Genomic DNA, 21,307 nt, shown 5'->3' on the forward strand with positions numbered 1-21,307 from the left:
ATTACTAAACTTCCTCTTAGGGGTCTTCTTTCTAGCTTCACAGTACTATTCACCAATTTTTTAAAAAAGTTTATGATTAACCTTATAATGTTTTGGGGGATGTTTTTGTTTAGGTCAAATATGAAAAGTAATTTACATCAGCATTGTCCAATAGAATTTTCTGCGATGATGGACATGCTCTACATCCGTGCTGTCCAATGTCCATGGTCATTAGCTACGTGTGGATATTGAACACTTGAAATGTGGCTGGTATACCTGAGAACTAAGTTTTTCATTTTACTTCATTCTAGTTTATTTAAAATTAAATGGCCACATGTGGCTAGGAGAGATTTAGATATTCTTAGTGAAGGGAAAGAATTAAGTAAAAGTAGACATTTTCACATTCATTGTTCTTGTGATTACTGTATGTGTATGTTTATGTGAGTTTGAGTTTTTAAAATCTCATTTTTAAAAAATGTTTACTATCTTACTGCATAAATCCATTCACAGGAAACAACTTAGTAATAGTTATTGGAAAGCTAAAATATTATTTTAAATTCTTTTAATTTATGTAATTATTAACAGACTAGTCTGCTGACCAACAAAATGAGTTCATTTCAGTAGTATTTTGGGGTAGTTATGGTTAAATAATATTTAAAATTGAAGCTTCTTATGTTATGTGGAATACTTAACTAAAATATTATTTAAATCTTTTTACAATAGTCATACCTCAGAAGCCTTTCAAACAAAGAGAACTCCATAGGAAGTAAAAGATATACCTGATGATTATCTCTTCACTTTTTTTCTTTTTTCTTATCCTCACCTGAGGACTTTTTTTTTTTTTTTTCCATTGCTTTTAGAGAGAGAGAAAGGGAGAGGGGAAAGTAAAGAGAGAAGCATTGATGGGAGAGAGAAACATCACTTGGTTGTCTCCCATACGCACCTGGACCTGGGATCCTAATGATTCTAGAGCCTGAGCCCGGACAGAGGATGGGGGATTGAACCCGCAGCCTAGGTATGTGTCCTGACTGGGAATGGAACCTGCAACCTTTCGGTTATGGGATGATGCTCCAACCAACTGAGCCACACCAGCCAGGCCTCTTCACTTCTTTTTTTCCAATCTTGGGTTTTGATTTCAGGAACCCTTTTTATAACAGTCTAGCCCCCCAGTCACTGTATCATATTACCCTGATTTATTGGCTTAACAGTATCTGAAATTTTCTTGTTTATAGACCAGAATCGCTTTCCCTTGATTTCCCAGGACCTAGAACATGGTTTGGTACATAGTTGGTATTCAGTAATGAACTATGTCACAGACAAAACGAAACCAAAAAAAGGGACTCTGTGAGGAGTAAGAGATGGATCTGGAGTAACATGCCATTTGGAGTCTGGGAGTAGGCAAGGTGAGGCTCAGCTTTTAATCATTTACTTAAGAGAATTATTTACTTGGCAGAGTTAGTGTGGGTAATTTAAGGTGACTAGTTACGATTTCATATAGAAATGTTTCTATGGGAACTCTTTATTTTAAAAACAAACTTTTGTCCAGACGTACACGTATGTACCAACTAAAGCCCCCCGACCTAAAATGCAATTGAGTTGACAAAATGGACAAAAATGTGAGGAAGTATCTCCATAGTCAGTTTTTGAGTATTTAGCTTCATTTCCTAAGCTCTTAGACAGAGATTAAGAAATTCACTCAGATTCACTTCTGTGCCATTGGTTGGGATGGAGAGGAGAACTGCTAAGGCCTCATTTCCTCCTGTGTCGTTTTGACTTATGATCCACAGATGAACATCGGTGTGTAGTGGACATAGTCAGTTTAACTAATGTAAGCAATATTTGCCTGATATTGGTTTCAGTTATCTGAGAGTAGTGGGAGATCAAAGATTTTATTACAGTAAGTATTTCTTATAGTAAATTAGTGATTTGATTCTGATTTTGAAATGCCAACATGGTAAGTGTAGAAAGGATTTTATTTTTACTTATCTATTGCTAGACATATTTTAAAGTAGTTAGCAGTGTTTTAAGATGTGAATGAAAACCTTTTTACTTAGGTTTTTTTACCTTTACCTTTTTTACCACATTATTTACCTTTATAAAATAAATTTCCGTCGAGAGGTGTCTCGTTTTTGTTTTTTGCGCACCGTTCCTGGAAGTACTGCGTAACTGGGGCGATGCATGGAGTGGACATGGCAAGCTCCTATTCCATCTCCCTGCTTCAAAAAATGCACTTAATCGATTGTCCTCAGATAAAAGACATACCAGATATTAAACGGATGAGAACAAATACCGTGCTTGATCTTAGCCAAGAGTCAAGATGTGATGAGACTTTTTTTTTTTAACCGTGGTTAATATATATTTAAGTGAACAGATTTTGAAAAACCGTTCTTCTCACTAGTGCTGTCATCACCATGGCAAACTCCCACCCCCATATGTTTGTGAAAATCACCCACAAATCCATGCGACCCAGAAATTTTGGTGGTTAGAAACTGAAAATCTTAAATACACTAAATATTTTAGTAGTAAAACAACCCATAACCTTTTTTTAGTTGGCCAATAAGTTTATTGTCTTTACATAAAAAAATCATCATAGAAAATTGTGTTTGGTTTATTAGCTCTCGGCAGCCTGTTCATGAGCTTTGAGGAAGCTTGCCTTCTTCTCAGCTGTCCGATCTTTTTTCTGCTGTTTGCTTGGTTTTGTGTTGGATATATAAATAATCATAGTGCAGACACTTTCTAGCTTTATTCATGACCTTTCTTAGGAAGGAAAAGGTAAATCTGTATAGTTAATTCTAAACACACAGTGTTAACAGACAGACCGTGGGATTTCAACAGTGCTAATTACTTAATGATTATTAGTTCATATTAAAATATTTCAATTGTTAAACCAATCCTATGGTCCCTTCACTACAGGACTCCCTTCTGTTTACGATGTATTTGTTTATTGATAATGTGCCAGGCTTTCCAGTTGGCTTGGGGATTCAGAGATGAGGCAGTCCCATGTCTTCAAAATAAACTGCCAGTCTTTCTATATTCTTTGGTATCTAAATTGTTTCTGTTTCTCTGGATTAAGTAGTGCGCTCTCATTAAATATTTGTAATTTGGGATTGTAATATATCAAGAAGGGCTTTTCTAGTAATCTAAATCATATGGAAGCTGTGATACTAAGCGGTGAAAGTTTGTAACAGAACTGAAAATCCTTTTAGATAATGTAGCAAAGGAGCTCTTCTCCCTCCCGGCAGGTTAGGGCTTTTTGTTTCCTAAACCTGGAAATGTCTGAGCTCCCTTGCATCCTCTCTCTGTTCTCACATCCCCTAACTTCTCAACTCAGGAGTTTTCTGTGGTCATCTAGGGCACTTGTCCCTTTCTGCCATCCGATCTTTCTTGCTCACCTCTTATCTCTAGTTCTCAGGACTAAACAAAATAAAGGCACTCAATATGAAATGAATGAATGAACCTTACCAGGAACCATTTCTGAGCCTCATCTCTTGTACTTTGCGTTTTGCTTTTCTGTCTCCAGTAATAATGTAATTTTATGATTGTAGGGACCATGCCTAAATTTTTATCCCTATAACTTTAGTGCTTAGCCCAGTGTCGGGTGAATAGTAAGTGTTCAATAAATACTTGTTTTATTAGAGAAGCCTTTGTAGGTTGGGGTGGGGAGAACCTGGCTATAACTTTTGGTCTCCTTCCCATTATAGTAGCAGCGGCAGAATGGGAAGGAAGAAGGAGCTCGCGTGAACCTCGGCCCAACATTGTCTCAGCCTACAGAGGGCAATTGACAGCAGCTGGTATCCAGAACTGATGTAATAAAGTATTTTACTGTTATTTCTTACACAAATGTTTTAAGATCACGTTCACTTACACACATGTGCACCCTTCCTTTATTTAGGTCAAGATGGCCCTTTACCATGTATTAAATGCTACAGTGGAGTATACATAGAATGCTATGCCAGCAGAAGAGAGTACTTGACCTGGCTTCTTAGGGTGTGTGATGTGTGAAGGTCAGCCTGGGAAAGTTTTTTGGAGTATTTTAACACATCTGAATAGAATCCTAAAGGATGAATGATTGAGGAGAGAAAATGCCAGACTGGTGGTGGACTAGGTGTGAAAGCTGAAGCGGCAGGGGAGGAGACTAGGCAAGTCAGTAGAAGCTAAATCAAGAAAGGTCTCCTGCTTTCGGATTTTGTCCTAAGGCATGGAGAGCCATGGGAGAGTATTAAATATGCGGGGGTGGGGGTTGGCTTTTTTCTTTTTTTAAGTACTGTCAGTACTCTACAGAGCAGATTGGAGGTGGATAACTTTGGAAACAGGCAGAACAGTTTGGAAGCTGTTGCTCTTATCCAGATGAGAAATGATAAGGTAGAACCAATGAACATAGTACAAACTGGGAACATTCGCAAGAAAGTTGGGGAGTTAGAACTCAGCTTTGTTTTCTGCATTGTATTTATCTTCTCCCAGTCTGGGGGGCTTGTCTTTTCACTTGTTTGTGTTGTCTTTTGGTATATGGTTTTTAAAATTAATATTGCTTATTACCTATTTCCTTTGTGTTATACTCTGTGTATTTAAGAAATCCTTCCCTACCTTGAGTTCATAAAAAATCTACTTCTGTTTTTTGTTGGTGTTTTACCTTAGAAGTTTTTAAGTCTTACTTTCCATATTTGGTCTTTAAGCCACCTGGAGTTTGGTATATTATATGTTGAGGATCTAATTTTCTTTTTTGTATATCGATGAGCCATTTTCCTAGTAACATTCTTAAAATCTTCTGGTTTTTTCCCTTGCCCATCTGTAGTACCTCTCCTGTTAATATGCTAAATTCCCATAGAGCCTTGGCCTGTGTCTCGGATCTTACTCTGCTACCTTGTCTGTCCCTTTACCAGTACCTCATATTTTAATTACTGTAGCTTTGGAAATACAAACTTTTTACAGACCCGCAACCTAGGTATGTGCCTGGCTGGGGATGGAACCCGCAATCCTTTGGTGTATAGGACAATGCTTCAAACAGCTTAGCCACCCCTAGCCAGGGCTGTTTTGAGCACATTTAGTGTATATTCAAACCAGTCATTTTTTGAATGGATATTGTACAGTTTATTGTTGAGAAAGATACGTAATTGCTTTCTTGATTTCTTTTGGAGCATTTTTTTAAAAAAGATAATTCATATACCATACAATTTACCCCTTTAAAGTGTACATTTCTGTGGTTTCATTACCCCAAAAAGAGATCCCATATCCATTAGCAGTCACTCCATTCCTTCTTCCTCCAGCCTCTGGCAGCCTCTAATCTTTGTCTCTACAGATTTTTCTATTCTGGACATTTCATACAAATGGAAATACACAATATATAGCCTTTTGTGAGAGCATTCTTATTTAAATTGAATAAAATTTATAGATTAGCAGGGCATCCTGTGGGAATGTTACTGTGTCTTTTAGAAAGTATGACAGAAATACTGTGCCTTAGTTGGGGCGAAAAGAAGCACATACCATCAGTATTTATTTCTGCTTTGTTTTCATTGTTTAAGCATCAAATTCACATTGTATTTCTCTTTCATTTATTGAAGAGAGTGGCCAATTTTATGTTTTTGCTTAGCTTCTTAATGAGCAAATGTCATGTAGCAAGCCCTGTTGCAGAAGGGTGTCTTCTGTTGATAGTTTGAATTTATTATATATAGACAGTGAGAACACTGATTTGGATGCGTGTTGTCAGTAATTGTATTAAAAATGACATGATTTACTTTGTGTCTTGGTGGATAAGTGAGTAAAATCATGTGAAAATATAAAAGGAATGTGTTCTCTTCTGAATTATTTTTTAAAGCAAGCAGATTTTCCAGTTTAATGCAGAAATTAGTCAGCAGCCTAGAGTTCTTTTTAAAAGGCGACCTTGGAAAGTACCTTTAAGTCAAGATACCCAGATAAGGTTTACTAATTTAGAGCATTTATTTTACATACTATAAGCCCTTTATGTCACTTGGAAATTTTATATTTTATTAATATAATTGCTGAAAAATAGTTCAGAAAATAAAATATTTTCCCCTCAATCATATCATTAGCTGTTCAAAGAGTTAGCCTCAACCAGAACATAGTAAACCTCTTTAAATGACTCAGAAGTTTAACCAGCACCCTTTTCAAACCTTATAATCTTGATATCCTTGATTTTTATTTAAAAAGTCATAAGAAAATTAAAAATTTGTTAAGTACCTCTAGAGTTAATATCATTATATAACAGCCTCAGAGTCAGAAGTCCAAGTATTTGCATTACTAAGGGAATTTAACAAATTTTGAGAGAGAGAAATGCTCAAATTTAGCCAGAAATAGTTAGCTTTTATACCACTGTGGTTAGAACTTTTATGAATAGCTGTAACTACCAACTGTATCACACTTGGATGGTGTTAAAAGCACTTTCTTTTGTTTGTAGATAAAATAGTAAATCTTATAATCTGATAATGGTTTTTGTTCCCTCAAAGGATGAGATCATTTAAAGACAACTGGAACAACCTCTTCAAATTTTCTTGATAAAAGTTTCCAAGCAGGATCCACTTTGTCTGAAAGATTGACATAGAGTTGTGTAGTCACTATACCAAATTCAGTTATTTGCTCAGTGTCTGTAGCAGAGCTAGACTAGATGCTATCAATTTTAGCTGCTGTTTGGTGAACAAAAGGTAAACATTGTCGTTGATTTCCTTTTCGGTAGTATAGAGGTGTGGTCAAGTTCTTAGAACCAAGAGGTTGATTTTTTTTTCCATAACCCCCACCCTCACACCTGATTTTTTTTTACTGTTGTTGTTAAACTGTAGAAAGCCTTGTGATGGAAGAATATTGATTTTCTTTTTTTAGTGTAATTTGCGTCCTGTTCGTACTTAACAGCAGTTGGTGTTTGCCAATTTTTAAATGTGTATATTTGGGCTCTATAAAAATATTCACCTCCTTGTGTGTGTTTCCCTGCCAGTGAGTCAGCTTTAACTCCTGGTGACTCTACAAGGGAACGATGTCCTTCCTGTCCTGTCTTGTCCTGAACAGCCCTGCAAAGCTCCAGCAGACTCATGCCTGTTGCTTTTTTTTATGGAGTCAATCCATCTCATATTTGGTCTTCCTCTTTTCCTGTTGCCTCCCATTTCTCCCAGCAGTATTGTCTCTTCCAAGGAAACCTGCCTTCTCAGGATACACCCAAAGTAAGACAGCTTCAATTTTGTCATTTTTGCCCCCAGTGATGTTTCGGGCTTAATTTGCTCTAGGACCCAGCTGGTTGTCTTTCTGGGGGATCCAGGGTATCTTTAGAGCTCTCCTCAAAGACTATATTTCAAATAAATCAAATTTTCTTCCTATCAGCCTTCTTTACTGTCCACCTTCTGTATTTGTATATAGTAATTGGGAATATGAGGGTATGGATGACCTTAGCCTTGGTCTCTAATGATATATCATTGCTCTTGGTGATCTTTCCCAATTTTTCCATAGCTGCCTGCCCTTTCGAGTCTTAGCCTTTTTCTTGATTTCCTAACTCCTTACTTCCGTACAGGATGAATGGCTTACACTTTTAAATAGGCATAATAAAATAGAGTAACATACCTCTAATCTTTTTAATGATATACTGTTGTTATTACATTATTAACAATTAAATAATTTTTAAATTATGAAAGCCAAATGGGCAATACAGATCACTCTGATCATATAATTAGATTAAAATGTGACTAGAACATAGAACCAAAAAGAGTCTCTTTTAAAACCCTGGCATTAGGGGATTTTAGCATTCTTCCTACGGTTCAAGCATTGTTTTCAAGGTTTTTTTTACAGAGGCTCTGGTTTCACTCTTGATAACCTATATACTGAAAATAATGGACCACATTTTTTTAAAAAGTTAACTCCCCCATCCCATTATTTTCTTTGTGTAGATTTGAGGGGAAAATAATAAAATGAAAATCTCCCTTGATGCTGTCATCAAGAAATCTTCATACTCAATCATTAAATATGAGTCATAGTTGACGAAGTTTTCCGGGGTGGGGGGAAATGTGTGTATGTCCTGAATTCATTTCATTACAGGATCCAATTTTCAAACATTAAGAGATCATTCAGTTAGAAATGAGTACATTAATATATTTGATAGTTTTATCTTATTACATCTCAAAGAATGCGTACTTAAGCTTGCCTTTATATACTGAATTTAGATTTTTTTTGCTTTAAAACAAAATGATCCCTAATTTTTCAATAGTATGTCTTAAATTTTTCACTTTAAATGTTTTGTCATAGAAATCTTTGAACAGTAAAAATGCCAGGTTTTCAAGAACTAACATAGCTGATTCATTACTGTAGGCTGTGTGCACGCGTTCTATTCCTGTTACTATAGAAACACATGCAGACTGTGGATTTATCATAAATCATGAGAAATGTTTCTTGGAACAGTTCACAGAAAGAAACATCTGGATCTCTTGTTTATCCTGGGGTAAAGGAAGATTACCCTCTTCTCCATTGTGGAAATCCCATTGTATTCTACTAAGTATTTGGCTGTAAAAATTCTAATGTTGATATATCACGTATGCTTGGCATTTTAGTATTATTGATTATACATTTTTTATTTTTTTAAAAGAATTTATTTTTAGGCACAGAGGAAGAGAGACATCAATGTGTGTTTGCTTCTCACATGCCCCCTACTGGGGACCTGGCCCACAACCCAGGCGTGTGCCCTGACTGAGATCGAACTGGCAACCCTTTGATTTGCAGGCTGGCGCTAAATCCACTGAACCACACCAGCCAGGGCTGATTTTATAGATATAAAAAATATTTATATATACTATTATGTAGTGTATATATAAATAATTAATATATATTAATACATTAGATATTTATATATACTTATATATACTATGTAAGTATATATAATAAATATATTAGTACATAAAATATATAATTTTTAGTATGATCATAATAGAAGAGATTTGGAAAATAAAGATTGACATTCATGCCAGTTCAGTTAACTATGATGGAAAATGTTATGTTGAATGCTTCAGGTTCTGAATTTCATGTCTTTTGGCCTTTTGTTGGATTAATAGACTCTTCCTGGAAATTCATTTGACTTCCTGCCAGCCTCTTGGTGCTTTAGGCTTTGATGGTTTGCCCAGAACTAAGGAGAATCTCAGTAGTGGCAAGATAAGCAGTTATCAGTCAGATTTTGTGAAGGATATTACCTGAGGAGACTGTAACTGCATTTATATTCTCTTGCATTCTCCGTGGAAAGACCCTCAACAACTCTTTAAAGCATTTCATTTATATGTAATAACTCCCTTAAGTTTATGTAGTTCAGTTGAAAAGATTCCTTAAACCTCTCCTCTGAATGTTGGTTTTGGGTTCTTGGAGAACATGGATGAAAAGAATTACTTCCCGCTAGAAAGAAAACCACATAAACAGGTTGTTTCATGATTAATTCTAAGAGGCCTGCATAGTGTATCTTAGTAACAGGAAAGTTACTCACACTAGCCTACAGCTTAAGTTACAACTTCTTGGAGATGACTTTTTGAGCTCAAAAAATGGTTAAAGGTCAAGCCAAAAATATATATGTCAAAGGGCATATTAGGCACTAGAGATAACATTAGTAAAAAGGCACAGTGGCATAAAACCATAGTGTGTACAGTAATTACTAGTAATTTCACATTACTAGTGTACAGAAGTGACTTGAGGTTGGAGGCATAGGTAGAGACCTTGCTTGGAGGGCCTTATGTGCTCTGTTGACCGGGGTGCTTTCACTTTCTCTAGGAATTATTGAAGAATTTTAATAAGGAAAGTGTTTTGGTTAGATGTATAAATTAAATAACCTAGGAATGTATTTAAGGGTTGATGGGTCTGAAAACAAAAATAGGCAATTTACATGACATCTTAGAACCATTTCTGATTTCAAAAAGCTTGAATAGTGATATCAATATGAGGAATTTTGATGTATAATAAAATACAAAAACTTTTTGGAGAAGAGGAGGCTGGTGTTAAACATAGAAAAATAAGTATATACAGTAGAGCATGTAATTCTGTCAAATAGAACCCAGCAATATGTATGGTCTACCAAATAGAATTGTTCATTTTGAGAATCTGTTAAACTGACTCAGACTATACATTTAAGATATTATGAATACTTAATTGATATTTATAGCCTCAAGCTGTTCATCTGAACCACAGACATGCTTTTTTTCCCTTTAAATTTCATTTAAGGATTCTATAAACGTTTCTATTATCACTCCTCTCATGAATAAGTTGGTAAATAAATAAAAGCCTTAAATCTTTAGTTGATAATTTTCAACTTTCTTTCTTTAAAACTGCTTATAGACAGTTTTAACAAAATTAATAAAAAGTATTTACTGATTTATTTGTCTTTAAAAAAATCTAGAAACATTGGTCAGAGGAAGAATTTGTTATAAATTATTTGCCTTTGGTGTGTTCATTTACTTGGAAGTACATGTTAGAATAGGTGGAAGAGTAGTATGTGTAATCTCCCACCAAATTGTTGACTCGTAGGAATGGCACTGAGGAAATGTGAAACATTAAGTGGGACTATCTTGTTTTTGTTGCTATTTGCTTTACGTATTTAGGGACTGTAGGAAATGAGCTTACTCACCAAGCCAGCGCTGTGGAACAGAGTACCTGTGTTCAAGTCCTCCATTTACAAGATGCTTGACTATGAACAAATTACTTAATCCTGCTTGCCTTTACTTTTCAGTTGTAAAAGGGGGTAGTAATAGTATTTCCTCAAAGGGGTGTTATGAGGAATAAAATAATATAACAAATGTGAAGCATTTAGGATAGTATTGGCACATAGTAAGCCCTCAAATGTTAGTCATTATTATTAAAGCATTTCTTGCTTTAATAAAGCAAGAAAATTAAAATACAGTCATACCTTGGTACTCATCAGCTTCAAAACGCGTCAAACCCTGTACCTATTGCATTTTGAAGAAAAAAATGTTTCCGCACTCAGCACTTGCTCAGAACTCGTTGCACTTGCTAGAACTTGTATGAGTCGCAGTGCTGCCCCGCAAGAGAAAATGCTTCGTAGTTCGCTACTCATCAGTTTCGGCACTTTCATGAGTTCCAGAATGAATTAACAACGAGTACCGAGGTACCACTGTATACCATCTTTATCATGGATTTATTAAGGACAAAGGTGTGAGAATATTTGGTGTCTTGCACTAAGTGGTTTTAAAATTAGTAGGTTAAGAACACCTAAATCCACATCCTTCCTGTCTTTCATGGTTGAAATACCTCCTTAGTGAACATTGTTCTTCTCTCAAATGTCTGCTGTAATGGTAACACCGTTTAATTCTTTTTGTTCTTATTTTTTGATTTTATTTTACTTTATTTTGTATTGATTATGCTGTTACAGTTGTCCCAGTTTTTCCCTCTTGCCCCTTCCATCCAGCACCTCTACTCTCTCTGGTGATCTCCCCTCCTTTGTTCATGCCCATGGGTCATGCATGTAAATTCTTTGGCAACTCCATTTCCTTCACCTGCCCTTAACATCCTCCTGCCTATTCTTTAACTACCACTTTGTACTTCTTAATCCCTTCACCTTTCCCCTGTTCTCCCAGACCCTGTCGCACCAACCACCATTTCAATGTTCTCCATTTCTATGATTCTGTTTCTGTTCCGCTCGTTTGCTTAGTTTGTTTTTTAGATTCAATTGTAGATAGCTATGTATTAATTGACATTTTATTGTTCATAGTTTTGATCTTTTTCTTAAGTAAGTCCCTTTAACATTTCATATAATAATGGTTTGGTGATGATGAACTCCTTTAGCTTTACCTTGTCTGGGAAACACTTTATCTGCCCCTTGATTCTAAATGATAGCTTTGCTGGATAGAGTAATCTAGGTTGTAGGTCCTTGCTTTTCATCACTTCGAATACTTCTTGCCAATCCCTTCTAGCCTGCAAAGTTTCTTTTTAGAAGTCAGCTGACAGTCTTATGGGAACTCCCCTGTAGGTAATTATCTGCTTTTCTCTTGCTGCTTTTAAGATTCTCTTTCTTTAATCTTTGGCATTTTAATTATGATATGTCTTGAAGTAGGCCTCTTTGTGTCCATCTTGTTTGGGACTCTCTCTGTTTCCTGGGCTTGCATGTCTACTTCCTTCACCAAATTAGGGAAGTCTTTTTTCATTATTTTTTCAGATAGATCTCCTATTTCTTGCTCTTGCGCTTCTCCTTCTGGCACCCCTATGATGCGAATGTTGGAATGCTTGAAATTGTCCCAGAAGTTGCTAAGACTGTTGTCGTTTTTTTTTTTTTTATTCTTTTCTTGTTCTGCATGGTGGTTCTTTGCTGGTTATATTCCAAACCATTGATTTGATTCTCAGCTCCATCCACTCTCCTGTTGTTTCACTGTAATTTTTTCTTTATTTCAATTAGTGAATAATTCTGACTGGATCTTTTTTAAGCTGTTGAGGTCCTCACTAAGTTCCTCGAGCATACTTATAACTGGTGTTTTGAACTCTGCATCTGATAGATTGCTTATCTCCATTTTGTTTAGTTCTTTTTCTGGAGTTTTGATCTGTTCCTTTATTTGGGCCATATTTCTTTGTCTCCTCATTTTGGCATCCTCCCTGTGTTTGCTTCTATATATTAGGTAGAGCTGTTATGACTCCCTGTCTTGGTAACTGGCCTAATGTAGTAGGTGTCCTGTAGGGTCCAGCGGCACGGCCTCCCTTTGTGCCCTTCAGGCGGGCTGAATGCACCCTCCTCTTGTTCAGCCTTTATTTCTCTTGACAGGCCAATGGGAGGAATTTATCCAAGGCCAGTCACCTGCAAGGACTGTCTTTGACTACTGATCACCAACATCTACCTACCGTGGTGGGTCAGCGGTGAAGGGGTAGGGTGGCGATGCTCTGATGGTGGTCTGTAGCTGTCCACTGGGTGCCCAGGCTCTGGGGTTTTCCAGGCGGTGCAGGCCAAGGTGAGCCCCCGCCCTGTGTTTTGCCTGGGGCCACCCTGCCTGGGCTATAAAGCAGTCTGAGATGGCTGCTACTTGTGCTGGGCTTGGAGAGTCCCAGGTGGAGCCAAGCTCTGAATCTAGGCTGGTGCTGCTAGTGCCAGGCCTGGGACCATTTAATAGGAACTGGGGGCTCACTGGGGCCAGCTATTGCTTGTTTGAGAGGATTTAGGAAGTTGTGAAGCATGAGCCAAGACCAGCCATTCATATGGAAAAGGCGCTGCTAACAGCTCAAGCAGGCCTGTAAGTTGGGTGGGATGGAGTCTCAGATATGGCACCCGCTTGCCCGCTCTGTGGCTCTATGGTGAAAGGTTCAGAAAAGGGACGATGGCCTCTGCCTGCCTTTTTGTCTGGAGAAAGCTGTCCCCAAGCTCTCACCTTGATGCCAGATACTTCAGTTCCTCCCTGAATGCTTCCAGTGCCTTTCAAGCTGCTACCCTGGTGCTGGAGCACAGAGGGATTGAGTCTGCGTTAAATCCGTGTGTGGGTTTTAAGAAGAACTGCTTGGCCCCCCCCGAAGTTTCTTCTACCTACTCAGTCCCTGCTGATTTTTGCAGCCAGAAGTTTTGGGGACATAGCTTCCTGGCACTGGAACCTTGGACTGGGGTGCCAGTTGTGGGACTGAGGCTCCTCACTCCCAAGATATCCCTCTCAAATTTTTATCCACCACACTGGGATGTGGGACCAGCCTGTTCCGCATCTCCAACCCTCCTCCTAGTCTGGTTGGATGTGGCTTCTTTAATTCCATTGTTGTCGGACTCCATTCAGCTCCAATTCTGATGGTGCTGAATGATGGTGGTTCTATAATTTAGTTGTAATTTTGACGTGGTTGTCTGAGGAGGTGAGCTGTGTTTACCTATACCACCCTTGGAAGTCCCCTTTTAATTCTTAGTCAGCTTCGGTTCCGCAGTGTTCACTAGTATTTTATGAGCCCCACCCATAAAATCTCCTCTAGTCTGTTACTGTTGCAAACACCATTATGTCAGACTTCGGGTTTTTCACAAATTCTGTTACCCAACATTGTACTCAATAATAATAGCCAACAGGTATTGAGCTCTGACAGTATGCCAGGCTCACTGTCTGAAGTACTGCTCACAGATTAACTACTAATTCTTACGACAACACAAGGTAAACAGAAAATTATAAGTACATATCTACCGCTTCTTAGTAAGGAAACAGATTTGGGGAGATTTAAAGTTGCCTGAAGCGTAAGCCTTGGGTGTGGGTTTTGAATCTAGCAGTTTGACTCTGAGCCTATGCTCACTAGAGGACCTCCTGACTCTGTGAGGTCTTAGCTGTGGTGTCCATCACTATGTCTGCTGTTCGGAGGCTGGCTGCCAGGCTCCAGGAATCACAGAAATCACTGTAAAGGAATTTAGTTATAGTCCTAAAGTAGCTTTTTTAAAGAATGATAAAAACTGTTTTCTTGATTGCATTATTGTATTATTTGGAGGGATAATATGAAAAAGTGTGGTTCTGTTCATGCTTAGACTTTATAGAAATTACAACAGTGTGGACCATTTGGCTTAGTTGGCCTAAATGTGGTGTCAGGATTTAATGCCGGCTTTACCACTTTCCCCAATCAAATTATTTATTTCCCCAACTTTTTATTTTTTGCATTTTCAAAAATTTAAAAAAGTTTAAAGAAAATTACAATCCACACTTGGATTAACCAGTTGCTAACATTATACCTCCTTTGTTTTACCCTAGGTATATGTACTTTAAAATCCTAAACCAGTAGAAAGTTGTAGATCCCATGACACTTTAACTATTTCAGCATGGCTAGCCTAAGAATAAGGGCATTCTATTATAGAAACAGAACACTATTAACATACCCTTGAAAATTAATAGCTCTATTGTTTAGTAGCCAGTTCATATTTAAAATTCTTGGTTTTTTCTGCAATGTATATTTTTAACCTATGGGTTTGTGTATAAATTTAGGATTTAATCAAAGTTTGTACATTGAATTAGGTTGTTTAAATCTTGTCTTTTAAAAACTAGAATTATCTTTCCACCTTTGGTATTTGAAGAGTTCAGGCCAATTGTCTGAGAGAATGTTTTACATTTTGGCTTTGTCTGATTGTTTTCTCATTTTGAGATTCAGTTTACATTTGTATAATTTGGGGGCTTAGTCTGGAAACTGATCTTGTATATGACAGGAATAAGTATCAAACATAAAGGTTGCATCTTTTCAAATGTCAGTGTTTATCTTGCCTTCAATTTGGAAGTTTAAAGAACTTTTGAATTCCACCTGTATAGTTGCCCCATGTGTATTTACAGAATTTTAGAGTATGCTCTTCTTGTGTCTGTGAGCTATACATTTTTTTCCAAAGGTCAAAGTAGAGTAATGTTTCAACTCTTAAACTATATATGAAGAAATGATTCCTAATCTCAGCATTATCAGTACTGTATGCTGGTTAGGATCATGGACGCTGAGACCAGACTGCTTTGATTGAAGCCCAGCTCTGTCATTGAAGGACTTTTGCATTTAAGCAAGTCATTTAACCTCTCTGTTCTCTCTTTTCCCTTCTATAATGGGAACTAATATTAATATATACCCGAAGGTTGTTGGGAGGATTAAATGTAGTATTGTATGTAAAGCATTTAGAATGGTTCCTGGCATATACTAAGTATGATTTAAGTGTTGGTGGTAATTATTATAGAATAGCTGAATCATCTTAAAAGTTATCGCTGAGGGAAGTAGAAGTTGTATAGCGGTAAAAATCATGAGCTTTAGAGTCAGACATGCTTATATTCAAATCCTAATTCTGCCTCCTTTGCTTTGTGGTTTAAGCAAGTGACCTAATCCCTCTGAAACTCCATTTCTTTAACCTATGAACCAGGAGTCACAATACATATCTTAGAGAGTTGTTATGAGAATTAAAGTAATGTATAAAGTGCTTGGCCCAGACTAGGTGCTAAAATAATGAGAGAGCTCTCTGACACCTCCCACCCCTCTGTTCCATTGTAGAGCAATATGTGCAGTTTGATTTCTTTATGCATTTGTTTGAAATTTTACAACTTCTAAAATTCTTTCAATTTGCTAAGAGCAGAGTAAACAGCTGTTGTTTAATTGGGTACACCTTTATAAGTATAGTGTATTGTCACCATTTTCCCCCCCTTCCTCTTTGCTGTTTTGGGTTACTAGTCTTATTATGGTCATTCTTACTAGAATCAAGATGGTAGACATTATTGTTTTTTAAACTTGTAATTTTTAAAAAGAATTTATTTATTTTTAGAGAGAGGGGAAGGAAGTGAGAAAGAGAGAGACAGAAACATTGATGTGAGGGAGAAACATTGATCAGTTGTCTCTCATATGCGTCCCGACCAAGGACCAAACCTGCAACCCAGGCATGGGCCCTGCCCGGGAATTGAACCAGTGACCTTTCCCTTTGTTGGGTGACGCCCAGCTGAGCCACCCAACCAGTCAGAGCAAGATAGTATACATTATTAATCAGTCACAGAATTGAACTGAGCTGCAGTCTCAGAATCTTGCTTCACAGTATTCCAGATAGCTACAATGAGTTCATGAGACTTCATATAGTAGTGAAATCACCTCTTCCTTAGAGCTTTTAAGAAGAAATATTTATGGGATTATGAAAATAATATCTGGACTGTACATTAATCCTCTGTCTTGAGATGTGGGCTTGTCAAACCTTATGACAAAGCAGAGTGGTCTTAAAGCATTTCCTAACAGAGGCTTATTTACAGTATAACATTCTTACATAACGTGGGCATCTTTAGATATCCTTTAAAGGTGGTGCAGTAATTGTAAGAGTATAATACAATGACTGCAATTCAAAGACTATAATGCAGTGACTCAAACTAGAGTTTGCTTCAGCATGAACTAGAATGTGGTCTTAAAATACTCATGCTCTAGCCCTCACCCCAGATTTATTGGATCAGATTTATCAGTAGGTAGACCTTGACATACACATTTTGTAAAAGAAACCCAGATGATTCTGCTATTATACCACTGGTTAAAAACAACTAGATACTGGCAAGAATATAAAGAATCAAACATCTTCACACACTAGCGGTATAAATGTAAATGCTGGGTATAGCCTACAGAACAATTTTTCAGTATCTATCAAAATTTCAAATCTGTTCCTTAGGAATACATATATGTACAAAGATAAAATTTCAAAAAGTTTCCTATAGGTTAGTTCATGATATCAAACAATTTGAACAACTAAATGATTATCAGTACCCAAATAAATACATTATAATAGGTACCACAGTTGTTCATGGTGCAATCACTTCAAGAATGAAGTATATATGAAAATTATACATGCAGCTGTAGAAAGACATCTAGGATATCTTAAGTTGAATAAGCAACTCACAGAATAAACCCTATTTTTAAAATTCATATATTTATGAATATATGAATAAAGACTTGGAAGAATACCCAGCAGGGTGTTTACAATACTTATTCCTGACAAAAGAATGGGGATGATGAAGTGGGAGAGCAGTAGGCATTTATACTTTTGTATTTAAAATACTTGCAATAAGATTTTATTTTTTTGTAATAACAAAAAGAACCACTGACAGAACATGAATGATGTAAAGGATGCTTTGTGGAACCTAATTTATATATGTCTGCGCTGCTTATATTGCAAATGCCAGGTTTAACATGAGAATTATAATCTCTAACTTGTGAAACAAAGACTGTTTTGCATGTTTGAAAAGAGGATACAATTTGTTACTAAAGTTATTGTGAAAGTAATTGAGTTTTAAGCATATAAGAATTTAAGATTAAAAAAGAGTCCTGTGTCACAATTATATTGGTTACCTACTTTAAAAACATTTGGTGTCTCTGCATACCTGGATATGAAAATTAGGTTCAACATATTTTAAAGATTTATTTATTTTTAAAGAAAGGGAGGGAGAAAGAAAGGGAGAGAAACATCAGTGTGTGGTTGCCTCTCACATGCCGCCAGTTGGGGTCCTGGCCCGAAACCCAGGCATGTGCCCTGACTGGGAATTGAACTGGCAACCCTTTGGTTTGTAGGCTGGCACTCAAACTACTGAGCCACACCAGCCAAGGTGGATTCATGATATTTTAGTTTAATCCTTTTTCAGTTGATTAGCTTTTTGCTTGTGAGGATATTAACACCTTTTTATTTCCTCTTTTAAAACTTTAGGCCCGATGAGAGAAAGGGAAAGTTAAGGATGCTGGAGCAGAACAATGGATTTCTCTTTCTCTTTCATGCAAGGGATCATGGGAAACACAATTCAGCAACCACCTCAACTCATTGACTCCGCCAACATCCGTCAGGAGGATGCCTTTGATAACAACAGTGACATTGTTGAAGATGGTGGCCATACACCATATGAAGCTACCTTGCAGCAAGGCTTTCAGTACCCACCTACAACAGAAGATCTTCCTCCACTCACAAATGGCTATCCACCATCAATCAGCATGTATGAAACTCAAACCAAATACCAGTCTTATAATCAGTATCCCAATGGATCGGCCAACGGTTATGGTGCAGTTAGAAACTTTAGCCCCCCTGACTATTACCATTCAGAAATTTCAAACACAAGACCACATGAAATTCTGGAAAAACCCTCTCCTCCACAGCTACCACCTCCTCCTTCGGTACCACAAACTGTGATTCCAAAGAAGACTGGCTCACCTGAAATTAAACTAAAAATAACCAAAACTATCCAGAATGGCAGGGAATTGTTTGAGTCTTCCCTTTGTGGAGACCTTTTAAATGAAGTACAGGCAAGTGAGCACACAAAGTCAAAGCATGAAAGCAGAAAAGAAAAGAGGAAAAAAAGCAACAAGCATGACTCATCTAGATCCGAAGAGCGCAAATCACACAAAATCCCCAAATTAGAACCAGAGGAACAAAGTGTAAGTTGAAACATCTTTTTGAGAAATTTTGTAATATTTCACATTTACTGGAAGTCCTAGAGATATTTTTCAGTTTTTATCTCTTTAAATATAAATATTTCTGATAACTTCTAATTCCTAGCAAGAAGCTTAGGATATTAAATAGGTGCTGACAAAATATTTGTTGAATAAATGAATGGACATCATTAAACTGAATGGATATTTTATAAACATGTGGCACTAAGAACTTGCTTCTTATGTTTCTTTAGTAGCCTCACTTTATTTGCTTCTAATAAACTTGTTTCTGAAGTTGAATAGAAAAGGCAAAGAGAAGATTGTTAATTATTATATTTTTTTATTATTTTAGACCAACCTTTGCCAGTAGATCCTAGATTTAGCACTCACCATTAACGCGTTTGCTTCAAAGTAACCGGAAGTCATAGAGGAACTTTTCATTAAAATCAGTTTAGTTTCATATATATTGATTAAAACTTCAGATGGAATTTTAATAAAAGCCATTCTTCTTAGGTAACTTAAGATGCATACTGCTGAAATGTTTTTTTTAAATCTTGCTTTTCAGTTGACTGGTCTAAATCAGGATTTAGAGAGAGACCACATGTTGCATTTGATAGATCTGTCCCTTAGGACTTCTTAAATCTAGAGGTTACCCCTAGTGCGTTTTTTCTTACAATGTATTTGATAAAGAAACTGGGTATTTGTCCTTCAGAGGGGTCCATATTCTGGAATTTGTTAATCGCATTCCAATGATGTCGTTTAACAAGTTCTATCCCAGTATTTCCTGTAAACTGGGAGTTAGGTCTAGAGACTTGCTTTCATTTAAGTTTTTGGTTCATGTTTATTCAAACCCTTTATTGTGGTAATCAGTGTCATACGCCAGTGGAAAGAGCTGTGGAACTCTTAATCTTGTGATTCCTTATGTAGGTTGGGTACCTTCAGGCATGATTTTTTTTTTTTTTTTTACATTCTTTTTTATTCCCATTCTCCCACTCCCTCTGCTTTGGCAACTATCAGCTTGTTCTCTATATTCAAGGGTCTATTTCTGTTTTGTTTTGTTATACATTTTTTAAGAGTCCATATATATGTGAGATCATATGATATGACTTCCTCTGTCAAACTTATTTCACTTAGCATAATACCCTCTGGGGCCATCCATGTTGTCACAAATGGCAAGATTTCATTCTTTTTCATCATTGAATAATCTATTATATATGTACCACACCTTCATTCATCTATTGATGGACATCTAGGTTGCTTTCATATCTTGGCTATTACTAGTAAGGATGCAGTGAACATAAGGGTGCCTGTATCTTTTCAAATTAGTGTTTTTGTTTTCTTGAGATAAATACCCAGAAGTAGAATTGCCGGATTGTATGGAAGCTCTATTTTTAAATTTTTGAGGAATCTCTGTACTGTTTTCCATATGGCTACACGAAGGTGCTATCCCACCAGTAGTACACAAGGGTTCCCTTTTCGCCTCATTCTCTCCAGCTTGTTTATTGTGTATGGCGATAGCCATTCTGACAGGTGTGAGGTAATATCTCGTGGTTTTAATGTGCATTTCCCTGATGATTAATGATGTTGAACATCTTTTCATATGTCTGTTGGCCATCTGTATGTCCTTTTTAGAAAAATATCTATTCAAACCCTCTGTCCATTTCATAATTGGATTGATTTGTTTTGTTTGGTGTTAAGTTATATCAGTTCTTCTTATATTTTGGATATTAATCCCTTACTGGATGTATCATTTGCGAATATTTTCTCCTATTCAGTAAGTTGTCTTTTTCATTTTGTTGATGGTTTCCTTCACTGTGCAAAACCGTTTTAGTTTGATGTTGTCCCATTTGTTTACTTTTTTCCTTTTGTCTCCCTTGCTCAAGTATCTATATTAAAAAAAGATACTGATAAGAATGATGTCAAAGAGTTAACTGTTTTCTTCTAGAAGTATTTAATATCTCTGAGCTTTCAGTATGAATTTTCTTAATAATAATAATTGGCATGTAACAAATCAATTATAGCTTGAATGAAGAGTTTTTAGTTAGTATCCTAATACATGGTATGAACTGAAGATGTTTTCCACACATCAATTTAGGAAGAATTGAATATTTATCAACAGCTGTCTGCTTTTACATTTGGTATGCCTGAATAAGTTAATTTTATCTTATGTTCAAAGAAACGTTTACTTCTTACCAAGTTACCTTTTCCATGGTAGCTAGATTCCACTACTTTATATAATTCAAATGGGATCTTTTTGTGGAGTAAAGTCCACACTTGTTCTATACTCTCACGAGTTCCAGTGTGATATTTCAATGTCTTTTTAATTTTTTTCTATAACTTTCTTATTTACTCATTTAGTACATATCAACTGACTACCTCCTGTGTGCTAGACATTTTTCTTAGAATTGAAAATAGGGCAGTGATTGAAAAGTAAAGATGCCAGCTTTCGGTGTACTTCTATTCTAGTATGTATACATGTAAGTTCAAATAGTGTTAAGTATTTTGAAAAAAATAAAACTGG

General features: G+C 36.5%; 1 protein-coding gene and 1 non-coding gene across 9 annotated transcripts in view; one reads left to right on the forward strand and one right to left on the reverse strand.

The window, feature by feature from the left end:
• The window catches only part of NSD3 (nuclear receptor binding SET domain protein 3), a 102,719-nt gene that overhangs the window by 11,180 nt on the left and 70,232 nt on the right, over positions 1-21,307 (forward strand). For 7 of the 8 annotated variants that reach the window (XM_054566010.1, XM_054566013.1, XM_054566016.1 and 4 more), the window contains exon 2: positions 18,074-18,792. In XM_054566010.1, coding sequence (XP_054421985.1) covers positions 18,118-18,792 — 675 coding nt within the window. In that variant the 5' untranslated portion in view covers positions 18,074-18,117. Of the gene's footprint in view, positions 1-3,680; positions 3,786-18,073; positions 18,793-21,307 lie in introns of all 8 variants that reach the window. The other variant, XM_054566011.1, reaches the window with a different exon arrangement.
• On the reverse strand, positions 2,113-2,303 carry LOC129064916 (U2 spliceosomal RNA). The gene has a single exon (XR_008528530.1). It is a non-coding gene; the product is annotated as a U2 spliceosomal RNA (small nuclear RNA).

Source organism: Pteronotus mesoamericanus, unplaced genomic scaffold (assembly GCF_021234165.1).
Source record: "Pteronotus mesoamericanus isolate MK-2021 breed Mesoamerican mustached bat unplaced genomic scaffold, CSHL_Meso_final contig_169, whole genome shotgun sequence".
Taxonomy (NCBI): domain Eukaryota; kingdom Metazoa; phylum Chordata; class Mammalia; order Chiroptera; family Mormoopidae; genus Pteronotus; species Pteronotus mesoamericanus.